Source organism: Phoenix dactylifera, chromosome 2 (genome assembly GCF_051530095.1).
Source record: "Phoenix dactylifera cultivar Ajwa chromosome 2, Ajwa_hap1_PhDact_Kaust_v1.1, whole genome shotgun sequence".
Classification (NCBI taxonomy): Eukaryota; Viridiplantae; Streptophyta; class Magnoliopsida; order Arecales; family Arecaceae; genus Phoenix; species Phoenix dactylifera.
In genome coordinates, this window is record NC_143191.1 from 30,056,154 (window position 1) to 30,081,732 (window position 25,579).

A 25,579-nucleotide genomic window follows, 5' to 3' on the forward strand; every position below is an offset into this window, starting at 1 on the left:
ATGTTTTCATTTCTTTTTTTATTTTTTTTTGATGAAACGATGTTGTTGATCACTAGCTTTTATTAATCGGCAAAGCAAGAAAGGTGATGGAATTAGATGCTCCAAAGCATCCCTCCCACCTCATTTGTTCTTTTCTTTAGAGTGGACTTGGAGGGACTTCGCGGCCGTGCCATCGACCAATGCAGGCACAGAGCGGAAAGTGAATCGCACGTGTGCATCACACTCCAGTCTGCCGTTGTGCACGATCACACTTTCAGTAGCCACCGAATGTCTTCTAGAATTAGGTGGTCGAGCACTTCCGGCCACTCCTGTAGAATTCACTCAATCACCTCTGCAGAGTCACCCTCTAGAATGATGCTTTAGGCCTCCAGAACTTATCTTGTATAGAAGACTCCCTCCTAAAAGGCTTTGAGCTCTATCGTGAAAACTGATGGCTCAAAGGTGCGGCCCCCTCCTGCTGCAAACAATCTGAACTCATGATTTCTGATCACAAAGACAATGCCCATATATCCACCACATCCAACAAACTATCATCAAAATTTACTTAAGATGGCCAGAAGTAGGGGTTCTCAAAGAATATACTTGGGCACTATAAAATTATTTTTTTGCAGAAAGAGTAAAACATAATGGGCTCATTTGGTTCGCGGGAAACATTTTTCTTCCTAGGAATATGATTCCTGGAAAACAAATTTCTAGGAAGAGGATGCCTAGGAAAGTACTTTTGGCATGTTTGGTTGACCATGGGAAAGTGACAAATTTCCAAGGTGCTTATGTTTGGTTGGCCATCCACTTTCTTAGGAAAGTTATATATAATTCCTATTATGCCCTTAATAAAAATTAGGTTTTTAATGCCTCTTTAATGCTTCTTTAATGCTGAAGGGACTTTTTGGAAAAAAGTAAAAATAGAGTGATTCCCGCCTCATGGAAAAGTCTTTCTCATGAGAAAATGTGGGAATCACATTTCCATGGGAATACAACTTTTCCTTCTCTCTCTTTTGAAAACTCCAACCAAACAAGAGGTATCTCATTACTTTTCCGTTGACCATACTTTCTCCCCTTCTTTTTCCGTGAACCAAACGAGCCCAATGGGAAACCTTCTCACATTCTCAATGACCGCGGTCAAACGTGCGGCATGGAGCGGTGGGTAGACCTCGCACGTAACTCGAGCGATCCACGTTAAATCCTCTTTACAGCCCCCTCCCCGGGAAATAGGCAGTTTCCGCGCAAAACAATAGCAGAAGATCAAAGCGAAAACAAACGGGGAAAGCGGGTTGGCCGACGAGGTCGAAGGCGGTGGGACCGGGGAGCAGTTTCGATATATTGGGGTCAGGCCGGTGGCAGTTCCGTCCTCCTTGCCCGGTTCCATAAAATTTCAAAAATAAAGGGGGAATACCATACCACCGGGGGGCTTCACGGGGGAGCTTTTCTCCCTGCCTCTTCTGCACTCCCCTGCGGCATCTCTCACTCTTTTCTTTTCCTTCTCTTTCCTCTTTCTCTCTCTCTCTTTCTCCTTCCCTTTGGCAATCCTCTTTCTCTATCTCTCTTTTCTCACTGTCCACCTCTCTCTCTCTCTCTCTCTCTCTCGCTCTCTCCCACCCCCTTTTGTTTTGTGGTGGTGGAGGTGCCTGAGTAATGGCAGACATAAGCCACTTACCAATGGAGCAGCTCCAAGACCTGGAGTACTGCATAGACTCCAACCCGCCTTGGAGTAAGTTCTTCTGCATGTTCTCTCTCTTTCCTGCTTTGTACTTGCATTCTTTTGAAGCATCATGTTGGTTATGATTTCCTGTCAAGAAATGATTGGGAAACGAGAATGCTTTTTATCGGGTCTCCAGGTTGTTGTGTCTTGAATTGCTTTTGAATATATAGTTTTAATTCCAGTTTTAACTCACAAGAAAAAGAAAACAATCTATTATTTTTTTTTGTTTATTTATTTATTTTTTTCCTTTTTTTGGGTGGGGAGGGGAGGCACTAGATTGATACTTGAAGATTATTTATGAAAATTGTTAGTTTCTGGCTATTGGGTTGGGTGTGATCATTGATGGGTTTTCTATTGTATGTTGGGGGTTTGTACTTTTGTGAGGGTGCTTAGTGGCAGGTCTTTTGAATTTATCTTGTCCTTTTTGTGAAATCCTTTTTGTGCTACTATTAGGCTAGATTGATCCATGAGATTCAAGTTACTACCCTTTTGGAGGGAAAACTCAACAGCCTCTCAATCTTTCCTCCCTCTTCTTTGGTCAATTTCACATGGAGACAGGACAAGTTTTTATCTTCAGCTTATGTATGATCCTTTATATAACTAGGGAGGCACTTTTAAGATTGGAGCCTTGGGAAAGTGGGAAGTAAAAGTTTATAACTAGATAGCTTGGACGACTTGAGTTTTTGGTTTGGTTTGGGAACATTTCTTTCAAATTTTTAAATAATCTGTTATTTTGTAAATTTCCTTCCAATAACTTCACAGATGGCACGAGATTGTTGGATGAGTTATTTTTCTTTAGGTAGCGACTATTTTTTCATCTCGAGGGCAAAACCACACATATCAGTTTAAACAAAAAAAAAAAAAATCAACCTTGTGAATAATGAATCACTCATAAAAAAATACATTGCCAATGTGTCATAGCAGAACCTACATATATACATCTGTTACCCTAACGAATCGTTTACCTTGAAAATGTAAAGTAACATATGTATGTCTCTGTTTGCACGTACATGGCAACCACAATTTACATTTTCTTTCTCTTGCTTAGGTCCATTATGGCTTTATGAATTTGGGTTGTATTTTTCGTGTGCAGTTGAAACTATTTTGCTGGGATTTCAAAACTACGTCCTGATGCTTGGCACTACTGTGATGATTCCTTCACTTCTTGTTCCTCTAATGGGTGGAAATGATGTAAGTCTAAAAATTCATTTGAATTATGAAATTTATTTCATTGTATCATGTGGCATTTTCAGCTGGCTCCTTTTGTTTTATTGATATGCTGTTGTCATGTTCTCTTAATTATCCAACATAGGGTGACAGGATCTGGGTCATACAAACGTCATTGTTTGTGTCTGGCATCAACACGCTTTTACAATCACTATTCGGCACACGTTTGCCAACTGTCATGGGTGGTTCTTTTGCTTATGTTATGCCAATCCTTTATATAATGCGTGACTCATCACTGCAACGAATTCCTGATCCACATGAAGTGAGTTTCTATGATTTTATGTTTAAAATCTTGATCCAGGGTGAACTTTTTTTTTTTTTGCCTCTTTAACATTGTATTAGTTAGTTATTTAATTGATCATAAAGATGGAAATGACAAGATAGGGCATTCCATCCAAATGTTTATTCAACTTTCAGAGATTCCTACATACCATGCGAGCTATTCAAGGAGCACTTATCTTAGCATCGACTTTGCAAATAATACTTGGCTACAGCCAGTTGTGGGGACTCTTTTCAAGGTATTCTTGCTATCATTTATTGAGATAATAACTGCACAGCACATCATTTGTGCGAGGATCTATGTGGGCATGTGTTTAGTCCCATAGTAGTTGTGCACTTAGGAGATCTTGGGTACTTATATAGGACCAATGAACCCAAACAATACCTTTCTTGCTAATCTTTTTGGGGGACGTCCTTAGTCGTTATAGTTATGTGCCATTTTTTGTTATTAAGTTTATCTCTGCAGGTTCTTCAGTCCTCTTGGTATGGCACCTGTGATTGGATTGGTTGGTTTGGGGCTGTTTGAACGAGGTTTTCCTGCGGTATGTCAGTTATGTTTTTGACTGTTTAATCTCTATGATAATTGTAGCAGCAGTTTTTGGGGGAAAAGGCATGTTGATATTGTTTGTCATTAGGTAGGAAACTGCGTGGAAATTGGTATACCGATGCTTCTAATGCTTGTTGGACTGTCACAGGTTCTTTTCTTTCCCTTCTATTACGATGTAACTGCCCTCACCCCTGGTCTTCTTTTTCTTTTTGATGTTCCATGAACTAAAAACTAACATTCTTATATGCAGTATTTGAAGCATTTTAGGCCATTCCGGGACATTCCCATCTTTGAGCGCTTACCAGTTCTTATATGTGTCACAGTCATTTGGATATATTCTCTTATTCTAACAGCAGGGGGTGCGTACAACCATAGACCCATCAAAACTCAAGACAGTTGTCGCACTGACAGAGCAAATTTCATATCATCTGCCCCTTGGTAGAGTATTGAGAATGCATGCTCTCCCATTGATTTGATCTTATAAATGACACACCTTCCTTACTATAAACTGATTCTACTTAGGTTCAAGTTTCCATATCCCTTACAGTGGGGGGCACCAACATTTGATGCTGGTCATACAGTTGCCATGATGGCTGCTATATTAGTGTCAGTTGCAGAGGTATGAGTTTATGATACTTTCTCCTATTCTTGAAAGTTCTTTTTGCACTCATATTTTTATTTAATCTTCAGTCAACTGGTGCATACAAGGCTGCCTCACGCCTAGCTATTGCCACTCCTCCTCCTGCTTATGTTTTGAGCCGAGGCATTGGCTGGCAGGTGAGCGGGTAATTTGTTTTGGTAAGCTGATGTTTCCATTTTGGTTTTTTGAGTTCTATAGCTTTAATTGTATCCTAGCACTGCGCTACTCTCTCTTTTGAGAGGGAGCCATAGTATCCGGCATTCTTGAATTAAAACAGTAAACTAAATGACCAACGCACACAGCATGCAAGCAGTTTGTAAGTCTCAAGTAAACTTCTACGAATAGTTAATAGAAAAGTAGTTTTTTGAGAAATTAGTTCTCCATTCAATTGGAGCAACAAACCATCGTAAGCATAAGCTCTATTCTAACAGGAAATTAAACTAAGAGGCTTATGGAAAGCATGCTAGAGGGTTGAGGAAGGGTAGGAATTAATGTTCAAGAAGGTAGTGCCAACAAAGAAAACTAGCTATATACGTCAGCACACCTGTCATGCTTTCCTTACATTTCACTATTGGCAGTTTGAATAGCAAACTGGTTTGTAGAGAGGAGCTACATGAACAGGTAAAACTTTTTGTTGCTTCGTGTGCAAAGCCATTTTTGCTTGCAGAACCGTGTCATGATATTCCAGCATTCAGAAGAAGAATATCATATTTTTAGCTTTTCCAAAACAAAATGTGGATACCAAGGAAGACACAATAGCAAGCTTGGTTTATATTTTTCATTTTGGTACTTTAAAGAACAAGCAATTACATAACTTGTTAGTTTGGAATCTAGGGGTTCACTTTTGTTTGACATATATGTGGAACCAGATGGTTTCAAAACAAAGCTGAAATCAATAGAACCAAACTCTGTAACTAAAATTGAATGCAGCTGGTGACTTGATAGGTAAACTTGATTTTCTGCATTGCGGCTACTAGGCTACAATTTCAGCTTTTTGACTTTTGACTAAAATTTTGCACCCCTTCAGCTAATTTTGACTGGCACTGAAGCTGAAACCTTAAACATTACTAGTAATAGAGAGCAAGGTCCACCGTACCGGGTCCGGTAGGCGTACCGGTTGCCTACCGGACCGGTACGGGCCGGTTCGTACCGTGCTCCGGGCGGTACGAACCGGGAAGCTCTTCCCCGCCGGAACCGGGGAAGAAGAAGAGAACCAGAGGGAGCGCGGGGAAGAGAGGGAGCGAGCCCACCTTTGGCCGCCATCGGAGAGCCGCGGAGGGGCGTCGGAGGCCGGTGGGGGGCGGCGGAGGCCGGCAGGGGGCGGGGGAGCCCGTGGGGGCGCTGCGGAGGCCGCGGCCGCGGCCGCGTCACTGTTTCGAAAGAAACAGGGGACGCGGCCGCGTTTTTTAATTTGGGGATTTTAAGTGAAGTCGGCAAATCGGTTGCCGACTTCACTTAAAAATCCCCAAATTACCGCCGCCCCCCACCGGCCTCCGACGCCCCTCCGCGGCTGTCCGATGGCGGCCGAAGGTGGGTTCCCTCCCTCTCTTCCCCGCGCTCCCTCTTTTTCTCCTCGTCTTCTTCGTCTCCGGCAAGAAACCGGCCTGTACCGGTTTCCACGGCTCCGCCGTACCGGTAGCTGGCCGGACCGGTTTGTACCGGCCCGTACCGGCCGGTACGGGCCGGTTCGGCATACGCTGATAGAGAGATTTATCTGTTCCGTCTAATGATAGAGTAACTATGGACATGGAGAAGCAATAACTGCAAGGTGCCTGAGTGACTTAACATTGAAAAATAATGAAGAGGGTTCACTAGACTACTGTTTACAAATTAGATGAGAACCATTGACTTAACCTTGACGTAATGCACGATCATCTGCCTACATGCTTAAGTATCTATACATATGGCACCATCATGTTTTTTATTCATAAGTATGCGGCCAGGTTGCATGGCTAAAAATTAAAAAAGGTGAAAATAGTTTGTAAGACTGACCATAAGGAACTCAACAAAGACTGCACAACCTGGTGATAAAATGTGGCATAGAGAGAATCCATTCTTTTCATCTGAGATAAACGACTGGGAACTGCCTCCAGATCACCATGGAAAGAAAGCCGATTATTCAAGTTTGGCACATAGAGAATCCAGTCTGTTCAGCTGAGATAAAATAAACAATGAACAGTGGTAAAGTTGCAGTAAGAGAAACTTTGTATAACGAGTCTGATGCTTATGACTAAGGCTGCATCTCTATGTTGTTCGGGTGAATTACCATAGTGAGACTTGGATCTAACAGATTACTTATAATAGGAGCTAATATAATTGGCTCAAAAAATCAGTCTGATTTAGTTTACAAGCAACAAGATCCCTAGACATGGCATCAAAACCTGAGCAAAAATGATGTTCTTATGGTAACTCTAGGCCTCTTGATTTAGATGAGTATGTGCAAGAAAGTTTTGTAGCTGAAAGAAAGGAATCAACTATGAGAATGCCTATAATGGAGGGAGGTGAGCCAAGAGTAGACAATATTAAGGAATCAATCTAACTCTGGTGAGAATGCCTATAAGGAATCAATGACAATGTTATAATCAATTTAACTCCGGTGTTCAGATACATCAGTGGTTTGGCTTTGGGAAGGGACATGCACAAGATGAGGTTGAATAAAGAGCATCTTAGGATAGGGCAAGATGGCAAATTAATATGATATCCGAAAGATCAGATTTGAAGTTAATAGCTTGTCCTTTTATATTAAAATAGCCTTTTTGTTATGGATTATTATGTCTAAAATTCTTGACAAAATCTCAAAATTGGTTTTTGTAAGAGCTTTGTTGGTAAGCATGGTCTAGGTTGGATTAAATTCAAACATGCAGATCCCCATATCCACTTGCAATAATGACATGGTCCTATGCTTGAAAATATGGATCCTGACCAGCCTCCAAATGAATCGGAGATTATTATTGTAATAAAAAAGGAAAATATTTTTTATGAAAATTTTGAATACGTCTCACATGTTTGTCTCCATTGAGCTTGGAAAATAATGATCTGCTGGATTAGCAGGTAGCCTAAGATGTGCCCTGATGTAATGCCATAAAGAGTTGTAGCACTTAGGCGGTAAGATCAAAATTATACAACATAAATGAGTAAGGCATAGAATGTTCTGATTCAACTTGTTGGATTGCTTATGCTTTTTGCTCGTCAAACTTTTAGAAATTCTTGATGCTTTAGTTTTCTTACAGCGAACTTAGGAAATGTGGTTGAAACTGGCGTCAAAATTGTGACATGTCAGCACTAAAGGAATGAGAACTGAATAGGTTACTGGCAGCATGTCGTGAGTAAGGAAAAAAAAATGCAATGCAAGTTTGACAAGAAGTGAATAGATGCCATAGAGACTATCCAGTGATCTGATACAAGGTAATTTCGGTAATTTCAGCAGTGGCCATTATGCATTGATTTCACTTTGATGTCAGACACATGACCCACCTAACTGCATACCAGTAATGGCTTCTATGTATCTTTAGATTTGCATAAATTGTCCTCTCAAAATTTTCATGGTTCCTTCCATTTATAGATCCTAAACCTGTCTGCTTAAATATTTAGCCAGTTTTACTTTATATCTTATTTTTCAGTTTTACAGTTAATTATCTTGTAATTTCACACGTCTCATGGTTTTGGTCACTGAAGTGTTTGTAATTGTTCGACCTATGAAGGGGATAGGTGTGCTGCTGGATGGTTTATTTGGAACAGGGACAGGCACTACTGTTTCTGTGTAAGAACTTCTGTTTCTAGCTTGCAGCTAGTGTATGAGCAACATGCTATCATTATATATAGATCTTCTTTATAACTGCATAAGCTTGAACATGTAAACAGTGAACAATGTGCATCTTACAGCTCCCTTGAGTCATGTGGGTCCCGCACCATGGGTCAGGTGGGACACACCTCCAAGGGGGCGTTTGGTAACCCCAACTGGATCACCACGGTGATCTAAGATCCCTAGTGATCCGAATGCTGGGGTGATTTGATCTCTGGTGATCTAAGATCAATGTGTTTGGTAGGCCATGGTCCAGTGATTAAAAATCTCCGGATATCCATGAGTAACTTATTTGGTATGGTACAGGGATCCAAGATCACTGACCACATAATACCACAATTACCCTTGATATATTTTAGATGGATTTTTTATGTATTTTTAATTCTCATGAATTAAAAATGTAAGTCAATATACTAATTCCTATAATAGCTCCATAATTTTGTCACATATTCTACTTTTAGTAGCCTTTATCATATATTTATTAATCATATAAAATATATTATAATAAAATATTAATATATTTGTCAATATATTAATTATTAATATATTCTGTAAAAATATATTTATTACTCCTATAAATTATTAATATTATAAAAATATGTTATTTTTCATTATAAAATTAATATTTTTATTTATACTTATAATAGATTTTTTTAATACTAATAATTATTTTGATTAGAAAAATAAGGTAAATAAGAGTAATATAGTAATATATTAAATATTTTCATTATATAAATATAAAATATACTAATATATTTCTACTAGAATTTAAAATTATCCTTCAATAATAATAGGATAATGTTGCTGGTGGTCCAAACCGAGAACGATTGGCACAGCGGTGTGAACGGGGTTCCGTTTGAGTTGCCTTGGTTGGTGTTGATTGCGCTCCACCTTCCACCGGGAAACCTGCAAGCAAGCCTCGCACCACCACTGGGGTAGTGGGGGCCCTCCGACGATCAAGTCAGAGGAGATTGGAGGAGAAGGAGAGATAATAGTGGCAAATAAGAGAATGCTCTGGAAGTTCTTGCTTACCCCCCCTCCTCCTCCCAGCCGCATATATATCAGGCTGGGGGGTCTTTCAAGGGGGTTCGTCATCGTGGGGCACGATGGAGCTGCCACTGACACGGCCGTTACAGGGCGTTGTGGGGCAGCGCTGGGTACGGCCATGACAGGGCGTAGTGGAGCTCCGCCTTGTACGGCTGTTACAGGGGATCGTGGAGCAGCTCCAGATACAACCGTTGCAGGGAGTAGTGGAGCAGGAGGCTGCGGCGTGCCTCTGGGGAATAGCCTGTCGTTGTCGAGAGATGTCCGACTCGGGGTCGGGCTGCGGAGACGAAGATGTCCGACTCGGGGTCGGATTGCTGGATCAAGGGGCTGCCGACTCGGGGTCGGGCTGCGGAGCCGAAGATGTCCGACTCGGGGTCGGATTGCTGGATCAAGGGGCAGCCGACTCGGGGTCAGGCTGCGGAGCCGAAGATGTCCGATTCGGGGTCGGATTGCTGGATCAAGGGGCTGCCGACTCGGGGTCGGGCTGCGGAGCCGAAGATGTCCGACTCGGGGTCGGATTGCTGGATCAAGGGGCTGCCGTAGTCTTCCTGGGCGCGCGTGCCGGTCACGTGGGGCATGGTGGCTAAGTTCCCCCGTAACAGTAGCCCCCCACTTCCGAGCCTGGAACCAGAAGGGGAACGGGTGAAGGGAGTGATGCTTCGAGATTGCCGCCATCCCTCGGAGAGGCGCGCGCTTCGAGCTCCCCGCCTTCTTTATGGCGTATGGCGGTCGTTGCTGACCTGGCAGTCTGAGGATTTCGGCGGACATCCTTCCTTAATGGCGTCGATTCGCCTTTGGGGCGCGAGCGACCCTTCGGCAGCCAGGCGTCCTCTGGCGTCACCGAGGCGTCACCCACCTTTCCGCCTATTTAACCGGGGGCCCTCCTCCGTCCGCCTTTCTCTTTACAGACATCTTCGAGTTTCTCCTTTGCGCTGCCGTCATTGTCGTCGGACTGTTCGCTTGCTCCTCCTTTGACGCTCTCGGAGCCGTTCTTCCTTCTCTTCCGGTGAGTTGCCCCATTCTTCAATTTAAGGCTCTCCATACTTTCTCCTTTTGTATTAGTGTACTCCAGTCGTTCCGGTCCTTTCCCCCTTCTTGACCCCGTCCTGACCGTAGATTCACTGGCCATTAGGGATGGGCGAAGTGAGAGCAGACCGCATTAAGTCGGAGCTGGTCGCCGAAGACCTAGATAGGTTCGTGGCTCGATACCACCTTCTCGAGGCCTGCAATGTTACGCTCCCGGGGCCTGAGGAGAGGATGTCCCATCCTCCTCCAGGGAAGGTTGCCATCAATGAGGGCATTCTTCAGGCCGGGTTCCGCTTTCCCCCCTCGGACTTAGTCGTTCAGGTGCTTCGGGGTTTAAGAGTGGCGCCGACGCAACTGGTGCCGAACTCGTGGCGCGCCCTGACGGCCTTTCAGGTTCTCTGCCGCATGCACGAGGTTCCCGCCACCCTGAATGTCTTTTGGGAATGCTACGGCCTGAGCGGCCACCCCCAGGACAAAGGGTGGTGGTGCTTTGCGGCGCGGCGAGGGTGCGGCCTCGTCAAGGAGGCTCCTACCTCCATTCACGGCTGGAAGGGGCGCTTCTTTTTCGTTGACGCAGATCCCTCTTGGGGAATCAGGGCAACCTGGGAGACGCCGATGAAGTCTCCGATTGGCCTATCGAGGTTGTCGAGGGAGGAATCCGATGGCGTCGCCGTCTTGAAGGGGTTGGTTGCCGAGGGCCGGCTCCCCCCGGTGGCTCGCCTTATTTCCGAGGATACCTTGGTGAACGTCGGTCTGAGCTCGGTCCCCGCTGACCGTGAGCCCGCTACCATTTCTTTTTTAGCTCTTTTCTCCTCTTTCGTCTCGTTCTTTCCTTCAGTTTCTCAACCTCCGACCACCTCGTCCCTTTTGCAGAGATCGACGACGTCATGCGGTCGGACAAGGCAACAGCTGTTGGTAGGACGTCCCTACTGGAAGCAGTCCGGAGGAAGAAACGAGCTCCTCCGAGCGGGGCCCCACCGGCGAAGAAGTCCCGCCGACAGGCGACTCCGACGCCGACAGACGGGTCCGGACCCACCGATCAGGGGGACGCCGCGGGCGCGGACCGGCAGTTGACGCTGTATCAGCCCTCCGATGCCGAGACTACCGTTTCTCCGGAGGCATCACCCGGGCGCGCCCGAGATGGACGGGTCGGACGTGATCGGTCCCCAGCCCAGCCTTCGACTCGGTCGGCTCCGGATGATACGAGGAGGGACGCGCCGAGGCTCCGGCCGAGCGGGACCCTGTCAATTCCAGGGGCGGTCCCCGCCCCGAGCATGGTCAGCATGACTCTTCCCCAAGCGATGGGTAAGGGTAAGGCTGCAGAACCACCGTCCGACTCCGGGGAGAAGTCGGGGTCGGCCTTCACTTCCGCCGGCGCCCGAAACCTCATCGAGACGGTGCTGCTGGAGAAGGACCGCAGGCAGGTCCGGGAGATGAGGGTCCCTGACGTTGGGGCTGCCAGCTGCGTCTGTCTCATGTCGGTGAGTGTTCTTTTGGTCGCTTTCATCATTTATAGGCTCTGTTGATCCCCGCCTGACGCCCTCGTTTTTTCTATCTCTTAGCTCGCCCAGTACATGATCCGCCTGGAGGAGTGCTACGAGGAACAGGCGAGGCTTCTGGCGAGGGCCGAGAGCCAACTGAAGGCAGTAGAGGAGGGAGGTCAGGCTGCAGCGGGGAGGACGACCAGGGACCTCCAGATGAGGCTTCAGGTGGCCGAAGAGCGGGCACTCGGCTTCGTCACCCTCGAGAAGCAACTGTTGGAGGCTCAGGAGCAACTCAAGGTTGCCTCGGGTCTCGATGGCGAGATCAAGAAGGCGGAGGAGCGGGCCGAGAAGCAGTCCCGGAAGGCTGCCGACTACCGGGAGAGGTGGGAGAAGGCCCAGCGGTCAGCCGACAACGCCCGCAACCGAACCCGGTCTCTTGAAGCCAAGCTGGGCGAATTGGAGTCGGCCTTGGAGAAGTCCCGCGCGAGCGACCAGGAGCTTCATTCGCGCCTGGAGGAGGCTGAGGCTGCTCGCATTGCTGCCGAGGCGAAGCACAAGGAGGCTCAGGCTGATCTGCTGAGGGTCTCCTCCGAGGCGGACGACCGGATTGTGGCGAAGGTCTTGGAGGCGAAAGCTCAGATTATGGAGCGGGCAGAGGCGGCGCTGGCCGAGAAGAGTGCGGAAATCGGGCGTCAGGCGGTACAGGCTTATCGTCAGTCCGCCGAGTTCACCCGTGATATGTCGGAGGCGGTACAGGCCTATCGTCAGTCTGACGAGTTCGTCCGTGACATGTCGGACGCGGGGTCCGACTCCTTTATCTTAGGCTTCGAGGAAGGCCTGACAAGGGTGTCGGCTAAGTATCCCGAAATTGACCTGAGTGGGATCTCTCTTCTAGACTCCTCTCCGGCGCCATTGCCTGCTGATTCTCCAACCGCCTCCCTACCCCCTGCGGACGTGCCCGGCGTTCCCGACCCGGGGGTTCCTCCAAGCTGACCTTCTGTATTTTTGTTCTTTTCTTTGTGTGTTGGCGTTTTGCCAAGTTGTATGGGTCTCGGCCCTGAAACAATGAAAGTTAATGCAAATAGAGTTTCTTCATTTCACTTTCGTCCTTCTTCTTTTTAACTCTTGGTAGCGTCTCGCTGACTCCCGACTCTTGAAATTCTTCTGGCGCTAGGCCAGGTATCTGAGGGTTAGGCCTCAGGAAATTCTTCCGGCGCTAAGCCAGGCATCCGAGGGTTAGGCCTCAGGAACTTCTTCCGGCGCTAAGCCGGGCATCCGAGGGTTAGGCCTCAGGAAATTCTTCCGGCACTAAGCCAGGCATCCGAGGGTTGGGCCTCAGGAAATTCTTCCGGCACTAGGCCAGGCATCCGAGGGTTGGGCCTCAGGAAATTCTTCCGGCACTAGGCCAGGCATCCGAGGGTTAGGCCTCAGAAAATTCTTCCGGCACTAGGCCAGGCATCCGAGGGTTAGGCCTCAGGAAATTCTTCCGGCACTAAGCCAGGCATCCGAGGGTTAGGCCTCAGGAAATTCTTCCGGCGCTAGGCCAGGCATCCGAGGGTTAGGCCTCAGGAACTTCTTCCGGTGCTAAGCCAGGCATCCGAGGGTTAGGCCTCAGGAACTTCTTCCGGCGCTAAGCCAGGCATCCGAGGGTTAGGCCTCAGGAAATTCCGCTCGTTGGTCGGCCAAGGCTGGCGCAAGCCGAGGCGACCGGTCGGGGCTTCAGGCTAGTTTGCTCCCGGGATGATCATCGGGTTAGCCTGGCATCCGAGGGCCAAGCTTCGGGAGATTCCGCTCGTTGGTCGGCCAAGGCTGGCGCAAGCCGAGGCGACCGGTCGGGGCTTCAGGCTAGTCTGCTCCCGGGATGATCATCGGGTTAGCCTGGCATCCGAGGGCCGAGCCTCGGGAGATTCCGCTCGTTGGTCGGCCAAGGCTGGCGCAAGCCGAGGCGACCTGTCGGGGCTTCAGGCTAGTCTGCTCCCGGGATGATCATCGGGTTAGCCTGGCATCCGAGGGCCGAGCCTCGGAAAATTCCGCTCGTTGGTCGGCCAAGGCTGGCGCAAGCCGAGGCGACCGGTCGGGGCTTCAGGCTAGTCTGCTCCCGGGATGATCATCGGGTTAGCCTGGCATCCGAGGGCCGAGCCTCGGAAAATTCCGCTCGTTGGTCGGCCAAGGCTGGCGCAAGCCGAGGCGACCGGTCGGGGCTTCAGGCTAGTCTACTCCCGGGATGATCATCGGGTTAGCCTGGCATCCGAGGGCCGAGCCTCGGGAAATTCCGCTCGTTGGTCGGCCAAGGCTGGCGCAAGCCGAGGCGACCGGTCGGGGCTTCAGGCTAGTCTGCTCCCGGGATGATCATCGGGTTAGCCTGGCATCTGAGGGTTGTCAGGCCTCAGGAAATTCCGCTCGTTGGTCGGCCAAGGCTGGCGCAAGCCGAGGCGACCGGTCGGGGCTTCAGGCTAGTCTGCTCTCGGGATGATCATCGGGTTAGCCTGGCATCCGAGGGCCGAGCCTCGGGAAATTCCGCTCGTTGGTCGGCCAAGGCTGGCGCAAGCCGAGGCGACCGGTCGGGGCTTCAGGCTAGTCTGCTCCCGGGATGATCATCGGGTTAGCCTGGCATCCGAGGGCCGAGCCTCGGAAAATTTCGCTCGTTGGTCGGCCAAGGCTGGCGCAAGCCGAGGCGACCGGTCGGGGCTTCAGGCTAGTCTGCTCCCGGGATGATCATCGGGTTAGCCTGGCATCTGAGGGTTGTCAGGCCTCAGGAAATTCCGCTCGTTGGTCGGCCAAGGCTGGCGCAAGCCGAGGCGACCGGTCGGGGCTTCAGGCTAGTCTGCTCCCGGGATGATCATCGGGTTAGCCTGGCATCCGAGGGCCGAGCCTCGGGAAATTCCGCTCGTTGGTCGGCCAAGGCTGGCGCAAGCCGAGGCGACCGGTCGGGGCTTCAGGCTAGTCTGCTCCCGGGATGATCATCGGGTTAGCCTGGCATCCGAGGGCCGAGCCTCGGGAAATTCCGCTCGTTGGTCGGCCAAGGCTGGCGCAAGCCGAGGCGACCGGTCGGGGCTTCAGGCTAGTCTGCTCCCGGGATGATCATCGGGTTAGCCTGGCATCCGAGGGCCGAGCCTCGGAAAATTCCGCTCGCTGGTCGTGCGCCTGTCGCTTGCCGCCCAACGGGATTTCTCCGTGGCCAGCTGTGATCGTGTTTCTCCTCCTCTCCAAGCGTCGCCTGGGGAACACCAGATGGGCATTAAATGCTAATTGAGGGGTTACCTGGGAAATCGGATCGCCAGTTGCTGCTTGCGAGGAGTGTCAGTTAAGCGGCCGCGATACGCGCGTTCTTCGAGGCGGATGCGGCCTGGGCGCGAGCGGAGATATGTGGACCTAGGGGTACAGGCCACCCGGAGTGTCCTGCACAAAGAATGCCATTAAGGAGAATAACGCTTAGGAAATCGCGGGAAGATACGCCTCGAGAGCCGGATCGGCTCCGGATTCAATGCGCCCGCATTTATTGGAGCCACCCGCATCGGAACGACCGGGGGGCCGCAGTTTGGCTATAAATATAGGTGCAGGTGCGATGGAGCCTGCCAAGCCGGAGCTGTTCAGGTTGCCATGGATCGTGGGCCTCCTCTCCGGCGCATGGTTGAGAGACCCCTACCGAAGGAACGGGAGGCGCGCCCTTCGCGACTTCCGCCAACTAGCCGTTTCATCTGGGATCAACAAGGAGGTTCTCCCCGGCGGAACTCCGCTCTAGGCGTTTCATCTGGGATCACGTCTCTCCTCCTTGAAGTTCAGCCTCCCGATTAAGCTCCGCGCCAGACGCTTGATCCGGGACCGCGCCTCCATATGCTCTTCTCCCTTGTATCCCTTCTCTCCCCTAACACTGGGGAGGACCGGAATATCCCTTGGAGGTGGCGTTCCCCTGGAGGCAGCGGGAGCTTCTTCTGCGGCGGCTCCTCGTCTTTTTCGTGAGGCGTGGATGGCGCCTCTGGGTAGGAGCAGTGTGGACTTCTCCTTCGTCCACTTCTTCTTCATCCGCGCCGGCTCTTCGTCCTTTTCGTGAGACGTCGATGGCGCCTCCGGTTGGAAGCACCCACTTCCGGTGGGATTGCAGCCGCTTCGGATGGAGGTTTCGGGATCCCAGATCTTCAGCTCCTCGGAGTCTCCACCTCTTCTTTACTTTCTTTACACCCTAATTCCTCTCTGGGAATTCCTTGTAATCACACGAGCACGCCATTGTAACCAGAAATTATTGAAATGAAAAGTGTTATACATTTTTGAACTGTCTTTCTGGCATTGTCGTTCTACTGGTAATACATCCGCAGGTTAGCGGAATTCCAGCTCCTTGGAATTTCTCGACCATCTAGGGCCTCCAACTGGTAGGAGCCAGGTCGGTTTACCCAGCGAACCCTATACGGGCCTTCCCAATTTGGCGCTAGCTTCCCACCTTCCGCAGGTTGAGATGCTTTAGCTCGCCTTAGCACCAGATCTCCGATTCTGAAAAGCTTCGGTCGGACCTTGGAGTTGTAATATCGGGCCACCCTCCGCTGATACATCGCCATCCGAACCTGCGCCATTTCCCTCGCTTCTTTCAAGAGATCCAGGTTCCCTCGGAGTTGCTCCGAATTGGCCTCGGGTCGGTGCGCGGCCACCCGAGGTGAGGGGAGTCCGAGCTCCACGGGGACAACGGCTTCCGTGCCATAGGTTAGGCTGAAAGGCGTCTCCCCGGTAGGGGTCCGATGCGTGGTCCGATACGCCCAAAGGACATTCTCGAGTTCTTCGACCCAAGCTTGCCCCGTCCGACCGATTCGCGCTTTGATTCCTTGGAGGATTGTCCGATTTGTGACCTCGGCCTCGCCGTTGGTTTGGGGATGCGACACAGATGTGAACCGATGCTCGATCCCGAACTCCTCGCAGAAGTCACGGAAATGCTTGTTGTCGAACTGTCGACCATTATCCGAGATGAGGACCCGAGGTACCCCAAATCGGACAATGATGTTCTTCTTCACGAACTTCCGAACTTGCGCCTCCGTGATAGTGGCCAGCGGCTCTGCCTCCACCCACTTGGTGAAGTAGTCGATTGCAACAATCAAAAATTTCCGCTGAGCTGAAGCGACGGGGAATGGTCCGAGGATATCCATTCCCCACTGGGCGAAGGGCCAGGGTGCAGTGATTGGTGCCAAGGGGACAGAAGGGACTCTCTGGACGTTGGCGTGGCGCTGGCAGGCGTCGCATTTCCGTACATGATCCTTTGAGTCCTCCAACAAGGTAGGCCAATAATAGCCTTGCCTCATGATCTTGTGCGCCAAGGACCTAGCCCCCAAGTGTGATCCGCAAACGCCTTCGTGGACTTCACCGAGGACGTAGGCCGCTTCCGAGGGGCGGAGGCACTTTAAGAGGGGGGCGGTGAACGAGGTCCGATACAGCTTCCCTTCATAGAGTACGTAGTGGGCGGACTTCATAACAAGTCGCCGAGCTTGATCTTCGTCTTCAGGGAGGATCCCTTCGGCGAGGTAGGCGACAAGCGGGTCCATCCAAGACGGCTCCGGATCAATCGCCATCACCGCTCCAGCCTCGCCGATGCTCGGGGCATCCAGGGTCTCCAGGTAGATCGCCCTCGACAAGTTGTGCGCGTCTGCGCCCACTAAGCGGGACAACCTGTCGGCCCTGGCATTTTCACTTCTTGGGACCTGCTGGATGTCGACACTGCCGAGGTCGGGAATGAGTGCTTGCACCTTCCGGACGTAATTCTGCATGGTCGGGTTCCGGGCCTCGAACTCCCCACGGACCTGCCCGACCACCAGCTGGGAGTCGGTGAAGACCTTCAGGCGCCAGATGCCGAGCTCCTTGGTGAGTTTGAGTCCCGTGACTAGGGCCTCGTACTCCGCCTCGTTGTTGGTCACTGGAAATCCGAACCTCAAGGCGTACTCGGCTATCACTCCATCAGGACTGGTAAGGACCAGCCCGGCCCCTCCACCTTCGGGGTTCGACGACCCATCGATGTGAAGCGTCCAAATCGGGAGGTCGAGGCTGGGTGTTTCCGGCGACCTAGGTTCCGCCTCCTGCACCGTGCACTCAGCGAGGAAATCCGCGAGCGCCTGGGCCTTGATGGCGGGTCGGGGCTGGTAGCGGATGTCGAACTCACCAAGTTCTACTGCCCACTTCACCAGCCGTCCCGCATTCTCAGGATTGCTGAGGATCTGCCGCAGCGGTTGATCGGTCAAGAGGGTGACAGAATGGGCCTGAAAATAGGGGCGAAGCCTCCTGGTCGCGGTCAGCAGCGCGAAGGCGATCTTTTCAGCCTTCGTATACCGCGTCTCGGCATCCCGTAGGACCCGGCTGATGTAGTACACAGGCTTCTGGAGCTTTGCCTCTTCCCGAACCAGTACCGCACTGACTGCGGTTGGGGAGACCGCCAGATAGAGGTAGAGCATCTCCCCTTCTTGCGGCTTGGACAGCAGGGGAGGAGACGCCAAGTATTCCTTGAGCTGGTCGAATGCTGCTTGACATTCGGCCGTCCAGAGGAAGTCTTTCGGGCGTTTCAACACCTTGAAGAAAGGTTGGCAGCGTTCGGCCGATTTTGCCACAAATCGTCCGAGCGCGGCGACCCTCCCAGCGAGCTCCTGAACCTCCTTCACTTTGGTCGGAGGGGACATATCTTGGATGGCCTTGATTTTGTCCGGGTTGGCTTCGATCCCCCGCTTGTTGACAATGAAACCGAGGAACCTCCCGGCCGAAGCGCCAAAGGCGCACTTCGCTGGGTTCAGCTTCATGCGAAACTTCCGCAAGGTGGCGAAAGTCTCCTCCAGATCCGCGATGTGCTGGTCTGCATGGCGGCTCTTCACCAGCATATCGTCTACGTACACCTCCATGTTCCGGCCGATTTGCTCTTTGAAGATTTTGTTGACGAGGCGCTGGTAAGTGGCGCCAGCATTCTTCAGACCGAAGGGCATTACCTTGTAACAGTACAGCCCCCGGTCTGTTATAAAGGCAGTTTTCTCCTCGTCCTGTGGAGCCATCATTATCTGGTTGTGGCCGGAGAAGGCGTCCATGAAAGACAGCAGCTGATATCCGGAAGTCGCGTCGACCAGTTGGTCTATCCGCGGAAGCGGAAAGCTATCCTTGGGGCATGCCTTGTTCAGGTCGGTGTAGTCGACGCACATCCTCCACTTTCCGCTCGCCTTCCGGACAAGTACGACATTTGCCAGCCATTCGGGGTAGCTGACCTCCCTTATGAATCCTGCCTCCAAGAGCTTGTCTACCTCCTGGTCGACCACTCGGATCCGATCCGGGGCACAGTGTCTCTTCTTCTGTTTTACCGGTCGGTGGGTCTGGTCGACGTTGAGGGCGTGAGAAATGACCTCCGGGTCGATCCCAGGTACATCGGCCGCCGACCAGGCAAACACATCGACATTGGCTCGGAGGAATTCCACCAACCGGGCCCGAGCTCCCGGGTCGAGATTGGCGCCGACCCGGATCGTCCTGTCCGGGCGACCTTCCTCGAGGGAAACTTTGATCACACCCTCGGCCGGCTCCCCGTGCCGCAAGGCCACCTCGTCTCTGGCGTCGAGGGACTCGACGCTTAAGGCTTCTACGGGCTTCTTCCCTTTGAGAGTTGCTAGGAAACATTGCCTTGCGGTCGGTTGGTCACCTCGGACCTCTCCAATCCCGGCCGCCGTGGGGAACCGCATGAGCAAGTGGTACGTAGAGACCACCGCGCGAAGGGCGTTCAGTCCGGGTCGTCCGAGGATAGCGTTGTAGGCCGAGGGAACACGGACGACCAAGAACCCGAGCCGCACCGTGGCTTCTGCGGGTGCAACGCCCGCAGTCACAGGCAGCTCAACGACACCTTCGGCCGAGATAGCGTCACCAGTAAATCCTATGAGGGGGGTGGATGTTTTGTGCAACAATTGTCTGGACAAGCTCATCTTTTGGAAGGCCTCGTAAAACAAAATATCAGCTGAGCTTCCACTATCCACAAGAACACGCCTTACATCGTAGTTTGCCATAGTGAGGGAGATCACCATGGCGTCATCGTGGGGGGTCTGAACCCCCTTTACATCTTCATCACAAAAAGTGATTACATTACTGACCCTCTGCCTCTTTGCGACGGCTGCCCCTGACGCTTCAGTCGAGCCCCCTGCGTTCCTCTTGGGCCGGGGGCAGCCCCCAGTGATAGTGTGGATCACGCCCGCGACGGGTCGATTCTGCTCCCGAGGCTCCTGAGGGGCCGGGTCGGCCGGACGCGGGTCTGCGGGGGGACGTCGGTCGTTCACATATCGACCGAGACGCCCTCGGCGGATGAGAGCCTCGATCTCGTCCCGAAGCTGGAAGCAGTCTTCGGTGTCGTGGCCGTGGTCCCGGTGGTACTCACAGTACGCCCGAGAGGGCCTCCTCCCAGGAATCTTCTTCATCTGTCTCGGGACCGGGAGGTCCTCCCGCCCCTTGATTTCCATGAGGATCTGGGCCCGGGGAGTCAGGAGAGGAGTGTACCGGTTGAAACGTCGGGGCGGAGAACGAGGGCGTAGGGCGCCGTGGTTCCTCGCCGGCGACAGGCTTCTGCGCCGACGTTGAGGCGTCGGGCTCCTCCTCTGGCGTGCCTCTTTTCGCCTTTTCTTCCCGAGCTTTGGAGGGATCTCGGCGGCCTCCTTGCTCCGGTGGGCGGCCGCCTCCTCGGCGTCCGCATACTGGTTCGCCCGGGACAACAGCTCCGGGAAGCTCCGCGGCAGGCGTTTGTCCAGGGAGAAGGTGAGTCTGCCCTTTCGGAAGCCACGCTTCAGGGCTGAAAGAGCCACCTCCTGGCTCAGGTTCCGGACTTCCAGCGTAGCCTTGTTGAAGCGGGTAAGATAATCCCGCAAGCTTTCTCCCTCGTTTTGCCGGACATCAAAGAGGGAGTCGGAGACCAGTCGCCGCCGGCTACTGACGGCGAAATGGGTGATGAAGAGGCGAGTAAACTGGTCGAAGGACTGGATTGAGTTAGCCTCCAAGCCGGCGAACCACGCCCTTGCCGGGCCACGGAGGGTCGCCGGGAAGGCCTTGCAGAGGAGAGGATCTGATGCTCCGTGGAGGAGCATAAGGGTCCTGAAACTCTCGACGTGATCCCGCGGGTCCGCCGCCCCGTCATAAGGCTCGATCGCCGGCATTTTAAACCCCGGCGGATTCGGGGTCCGCAGGATCCTCGAGGCAAGCGCCGGCTGGGAGGACATCTCCAAGTCGGCGAAGGGATCTTTGGAGTGGCCCTTCAGGACCTGGAGTTGTCGGTGGAGATCATCCACCCGCCGGTCCAGGGAGCGCGACCGATGGGTGGGAGACAAGGAGCACCGAGAGGGGGACCGACTGGAGCGCGGGTTCCTTGAGGACTGGGGGGTCTGGGAACGCGCCCGGGCCCGCCTCTCGTACCCCGCGCAGCTCCGATGGGAAGGTCCCGGCAGAATGGACTGTGCTCGAGAATCTTCCTCGCGCCGGCGCTCCTCCCCATGGGAGAGGAAGGAGCGCGGGTTGAGGAGGACAGGTGAGCGCTCAGGGAGCAGCGGCTCCTGGGCCCGCTGCGGCGCCCGAGACATCACACCCTGCAGGTTCTGCACTGCCTCCGCGAGGGTGCGAACCTGCTGGGCTAACTGGTCGAACTGAGCGGCTTCGACCATCTGAATGGGAGGTGGAGCGGTGGAGTGTTGCTGAGAATGTGTTGGAGACGCAGCGGCCTCCCGGCCGGAGGCGCGAGAGGCCCCGCGACCGGAGGCATTGGAAGCTCCACGACCACCTCGCCGTGCCATTACGATCGCTCTGAGATTCGGCCCTTCCTCTAGCGCCAACTGTTGCTGGTGGTCCAAACCGAGAACGATTGGCACAGCGGTGTGAACGGGGTTCCGTTTGAGTTGCCTTGGTTGGTGTTGATTGCGCTCCACCTTCCACCGGGAAACCTGCAAGCAAGCCTCGCACCACCACTGGGGTAGTGGGGGCCCTCCGACGATCAAGTCAGAGGAGATTGGAGGAGAAGGAGAGATAATAGTGGCAAATAAGAGAATGCTCTGGAAGTTCTTGCTTACCCCCCCTCCTCCTTCCAGCCGCATATATACCAGGCTGGGGGGTCTTTCAGGGGGGTTCGTCATCGTGGGGCACGATGGAGCTGCCACTGACACGGCCGTTACAGGGCGTCGTGGGGCAGCGCTGGGTACGGCCATGACAGGGCGTAGTGGAGCTCCGCCTTGTACGGCTGTTACAGGGGATCGTGGAGCAGCTCCAGATACAACCGTTGCAGGGAGTAGTGGAGCAGGAGGCTGCGGCGTGCCTCTGGGGAATAGCCTGTCGTTGTCGAGAGATGTCCGACTCGGGGTCGGGCTGCGGAGACGAAGATGTCCGACTCGGGGTCGGATTGCTGGATCAAGGGGCTGCCGACTCGGGGTCGGGCTGCGGAGCCGAAGATGTCCGACTCGGGGTCGGATTGCTGGATCAAGGGGCAGCCGACTCGGGGTCAGGCTGCGGAGCCGAAGATGTCCGATTCGGGGTCGGATTGCTGGATCAAGGGGCTGCCGACTCGGGGTCGGGCTGTGGAGCCGAAGATGTCCGACTCGGGGTCGGATTGCTGGATCAAGGGGCTGCCGTAGTCTTCCTGGGCGCGCGTGCCGGTCACGTGGGGCATGGTGGCTAAGTTCCCCCGTAACAGATAATAATATGATTAGTAATATATTATAATATAATATATATCATTAATATAATATATAATATCAACATAATAACAATATATATATATATATAACATTGACATAATATATTGATGGTATATTGATATATCAATTTTTCTGCTAACTTGAGGGGTATTTTTGTCTTTAATTTTCAACCCAGGATCACTGCCCTAGGGTGATCTTGGATTTCCGACCTGAAGGACGGGTATCCCATCACCGAGTTGGGGGGTGATTTGAGGAGTGGAGGTGATTTAAGATCACTGCCACGTAGGATCACCGTGGTGCAACCAAACGCGGTGATCTCATCACCTCCACCCACATCACCTTTGATCCTAGGACGATCACGCCATACCAAACACCCCCCAAAGGGGGTCTGTGCGGTCCACAGCATGTGTAGCTCCAATATACCTTTATATTATCTAGGATTCTAGATAATGATGGCAATGACGATGACAACAATTGGTGTCAAATTTAAGGGAGAACGTGGGGCTTCTTGGACTAACTCGAGTTGGCAGCCGCAGAGTTGTTCAGATATCAGCTGGATTCATGATATTTTTTTCCACTTTAGGTATGTTATTTTACGGCACTGGCAGTGCTCGTGCTTTTCAGTTTGCTTGGCAAGAACAACTAATTGATATCATATTCTGTATTTTCAGGGAAGTTTGGAGCTGTCTTTGCATCAATTCCGTTCCCTATATTTGCTGCTCTGTATTGTGTACTTTTTGGCCTTGTCGGTATGTCTTCACTGTGATGGAAATGGTTGTCTCTTGCTTTGTCACTCCTAATTCACTGTCTTTCTGGATTTCTGCAGCATCTGTTGGGATATCATTTCTTCAGTTCACCAATATGAACTCTATGAGAAACCTCATCATTACTGGGCTCTCGCTTTTCCTTGGGATATCTGTTCCCCAGTATTTCAATGACACTCTGCTTTCTTCTGGACATGGCCCAGTACATACACGTGCAGGATGGGTTAGTTTATGTATCTTGAATCTTGTAGGATCTTCAAAGAATACAATCAGTCATCTGGGAACAAATAAGTCAGACTTTCAGTTGACCACTTGTAGGGAATAGTATAACCTAATGGTTATCAGAATTTCCCAAGCCATATTCATTGGTCTATCTGTGATGATAGTGAGGTTTGCCACATCTGCTTATGGGCTATGGGCATAGAATGTGTGCTATTGGTGTCTACGTAATGCACTTGTGCATATGCATAATAATATGTACAGATATGTTAGAGAAACTTTGTTAGGTCTTCATGTTAATTAATTTCTTCTATTCAATTTTTATAAAAATATCAAAGGATTTTCTCCTAACATCCCAACAACTGAGAAATCCCAAAACGTTTTCAGAAGATACTCATTTGATTAACCTGTTGGATGATATAAACTAGATATTTTTGCTGTAATGTCATGCTATCAAATTTATACTTATGGATCAATTTCTAATTTTCCTCTGACTTAATTCTTCTTTCAATTTCCGTGAAATTTTGGCATATAAATTCTAAGGCTTATTTTATCTATATATATGACTATGTGCAATTTACAGAAGCTGTAACGTACTCTGGTTAAGCAGAAGATGGTTACTTGTAGTTTAATATAATTTCTTTATGCATATGCTTCAAGAATTGAAGATTGTAAACAACTTATGATGACATATTACCTAGTTTTTTATTTTATTTTCATAAGTTGCTGATATAAAGTAGTCGGCAGAGTGCATTTAGATCCTGTGTATTTTTTTTTGTGCTGACAGTCAGGCATGATAAAGATATGTAATTGACAATTGGTTTGTCTGCCCTTGATGCTTGCTGCCCATGTATCATTCTTATTTTAATGATTCTGATTTATGCATTTCTTGTTTGTTCTTAAATAATATGAAGTCTGAAGAAATGGTATAGTATTGAGGATAATTTTTTGATTAATCAATTCGTTTGATATGTGAATCCAGACCAACAAGACATGGCATGCTGGGGGCATTTAAAATTTTGCTATTGTATAGACAGATTTTCTGTATTGAGGGCTCAAACCACCATCAAACTATGCATGAAGTACATTAATCATAAATGCTAATCTATCTTGGGATCATCTATTGGATGGCTTGCATCCACCACAATCACTTGAATATAGTTTAGAGAATGTGTATCTTACATTCCACCACACTCTCTTTGTTAGAATTGCTTGCTGTTTTCTTTTCAAGAAACAAAATTGCTTATCTTTTTCATGTTTGCAGTTCAATGAATTCTTGAATACCTTATTTTTGTCACCGCCGACTGTGGGGTTGATTGTTAGTGTATTTTTGGACAACACATTGGAAGTTGAGAAGTATAAGAAGGATAGAGGTATGCCATGGTGGGTAAAATTCAGAACATTCAGAGGGGACAACCGGAATGAGGAGTTCTATACGCTTCCATTCAATCTCAACAAGTTCTTTCCTCCTACCTAGCAAGAGCTCGGCACTATTGGAAACTCTAAGTCACTTCATTTTTGTGATGTAAAAATGAGCACCAGCATATTCCTCATCAACTAAGGCAGCTCATGATCCTCTTTTTTTTTTTTTTTTTGAGTCCCAAAGGTGGGGCCCAATGTATGTCTTGGATGCCTTCTTGGTTGGTATTATGCTGCACTAATCATCCTGCTTATGCAGCCAGCATTTGTCGTGCTTGTGGTATATGTATTGTCAGAACGACGATGTTGTAGGTCTTGATGTAATAAGATAGGGTGATAACACCGTTTCATATTTAAAATTCTTTCTTGTCACTTTCTTTTATTCTGTGATGTGGCTAAATTGAACTTCTATTTCAGCAAGCACAATAGCAAAATTTTTATAGTGGTGCTTACTTTGGTTGTGATAATTTGTAAGACTTTCTCCCAACATCTTCTGTCTTTTTCTCCACCATCTCTAAGATTCTTCCAAAAATTTTCCTCTTATTAGTGCTGCTTTTTTTTTTCTTCTATTTTTAATTTTGCAGATGGTTGGTGACAAATTAAAGTTGATTAGCTTCAATATTTGTGGAAATGTATAATTTCATGAATCTGGCTTTATTATTTCCGTACTATATGCGCCCTTTATTCCCAAACATATCTCTGAGGTTACCGCAGGAAAATCAATGTACCCCGTTTCAATTGTTCCATCTCAAGCTTTACTCACTGAAAATG

General features: G+C 50.3%; 1 protein-coding gene across 5 annotated transcripts; it reads left to right on the forward strand.

Annotated features, from left to right (window-relative positions):
- The first annotated feature begins 1,438 nt into the window (after positions 1-1,438).
- On the forward strand, positions 1,439-25,199 carry LOC103717063 (nucleobase-ascorbate transporter 1-like). Of its 5 annotated transcripts, none has more exons than XM_088715824.2 (14): positions 1,439-1,708; positions 2,793-2,890; positions 3,012-3,188; positions 3,311-3,444; positions 3,672-3,747; positions 3,841-3,900; positions 4,003-4,190; positions 4,275-4,371; positions 4,443-4,529; positions 8,094-8,152; positions 22,898-22,989; positions 23,078-23,155; positions 23,233-23,393; positions 24,654-25,199. In XM_088715824.2, exons 1-14 carry the CDS (start codon positions 1,633-1,635, stop codon positions 24,864-24,866), a joined length of 1,596 nt encoding a protein of 531 aa, XP_088571950.2. In that variant the 5' UTR covers positions 1,439-1,632; the 3' UTR covers positions 24,867-25,199. The 5 variants fall into 5 exon arrangements, with proteins under 5 accessions (XP_088571950.2, XP_008803524.3, XP_088571948.2 ...); XM_008805302.6 differs by having other exon boundaries at positions 3,344-3,444; XM_088715822.2 differs by having other exon boundaries at positions 22,898-23,393.
- Positions 25,200-25,579: the final 380 nt, after the last annotated feature.

Bases quoted from the DNA above. Each gene is read 5' to 3' on its own strand.
- LOC103717063 (XM_088715822.2), top strand. From the start codon at position 1,633: ATGGCAGACATAAGCCACTTACCAATGGAGCAGCTCCAAGACCTGGAG. The intron at 1,709-2,792 runs GTAAGTTCTTCT...TTTCGTGTGCAG, and splicing joins AGACTCCAACCCGCCTTGGA to TTGAAACTATTTTGCTGGGA. The intron at 23,394-24,653 runs GTTAGTTTATGT...TCATGTTTGCAG, and splicing joins TACATACACGTGCAGGATGG to TTCAATGAATTCTTGAATAC.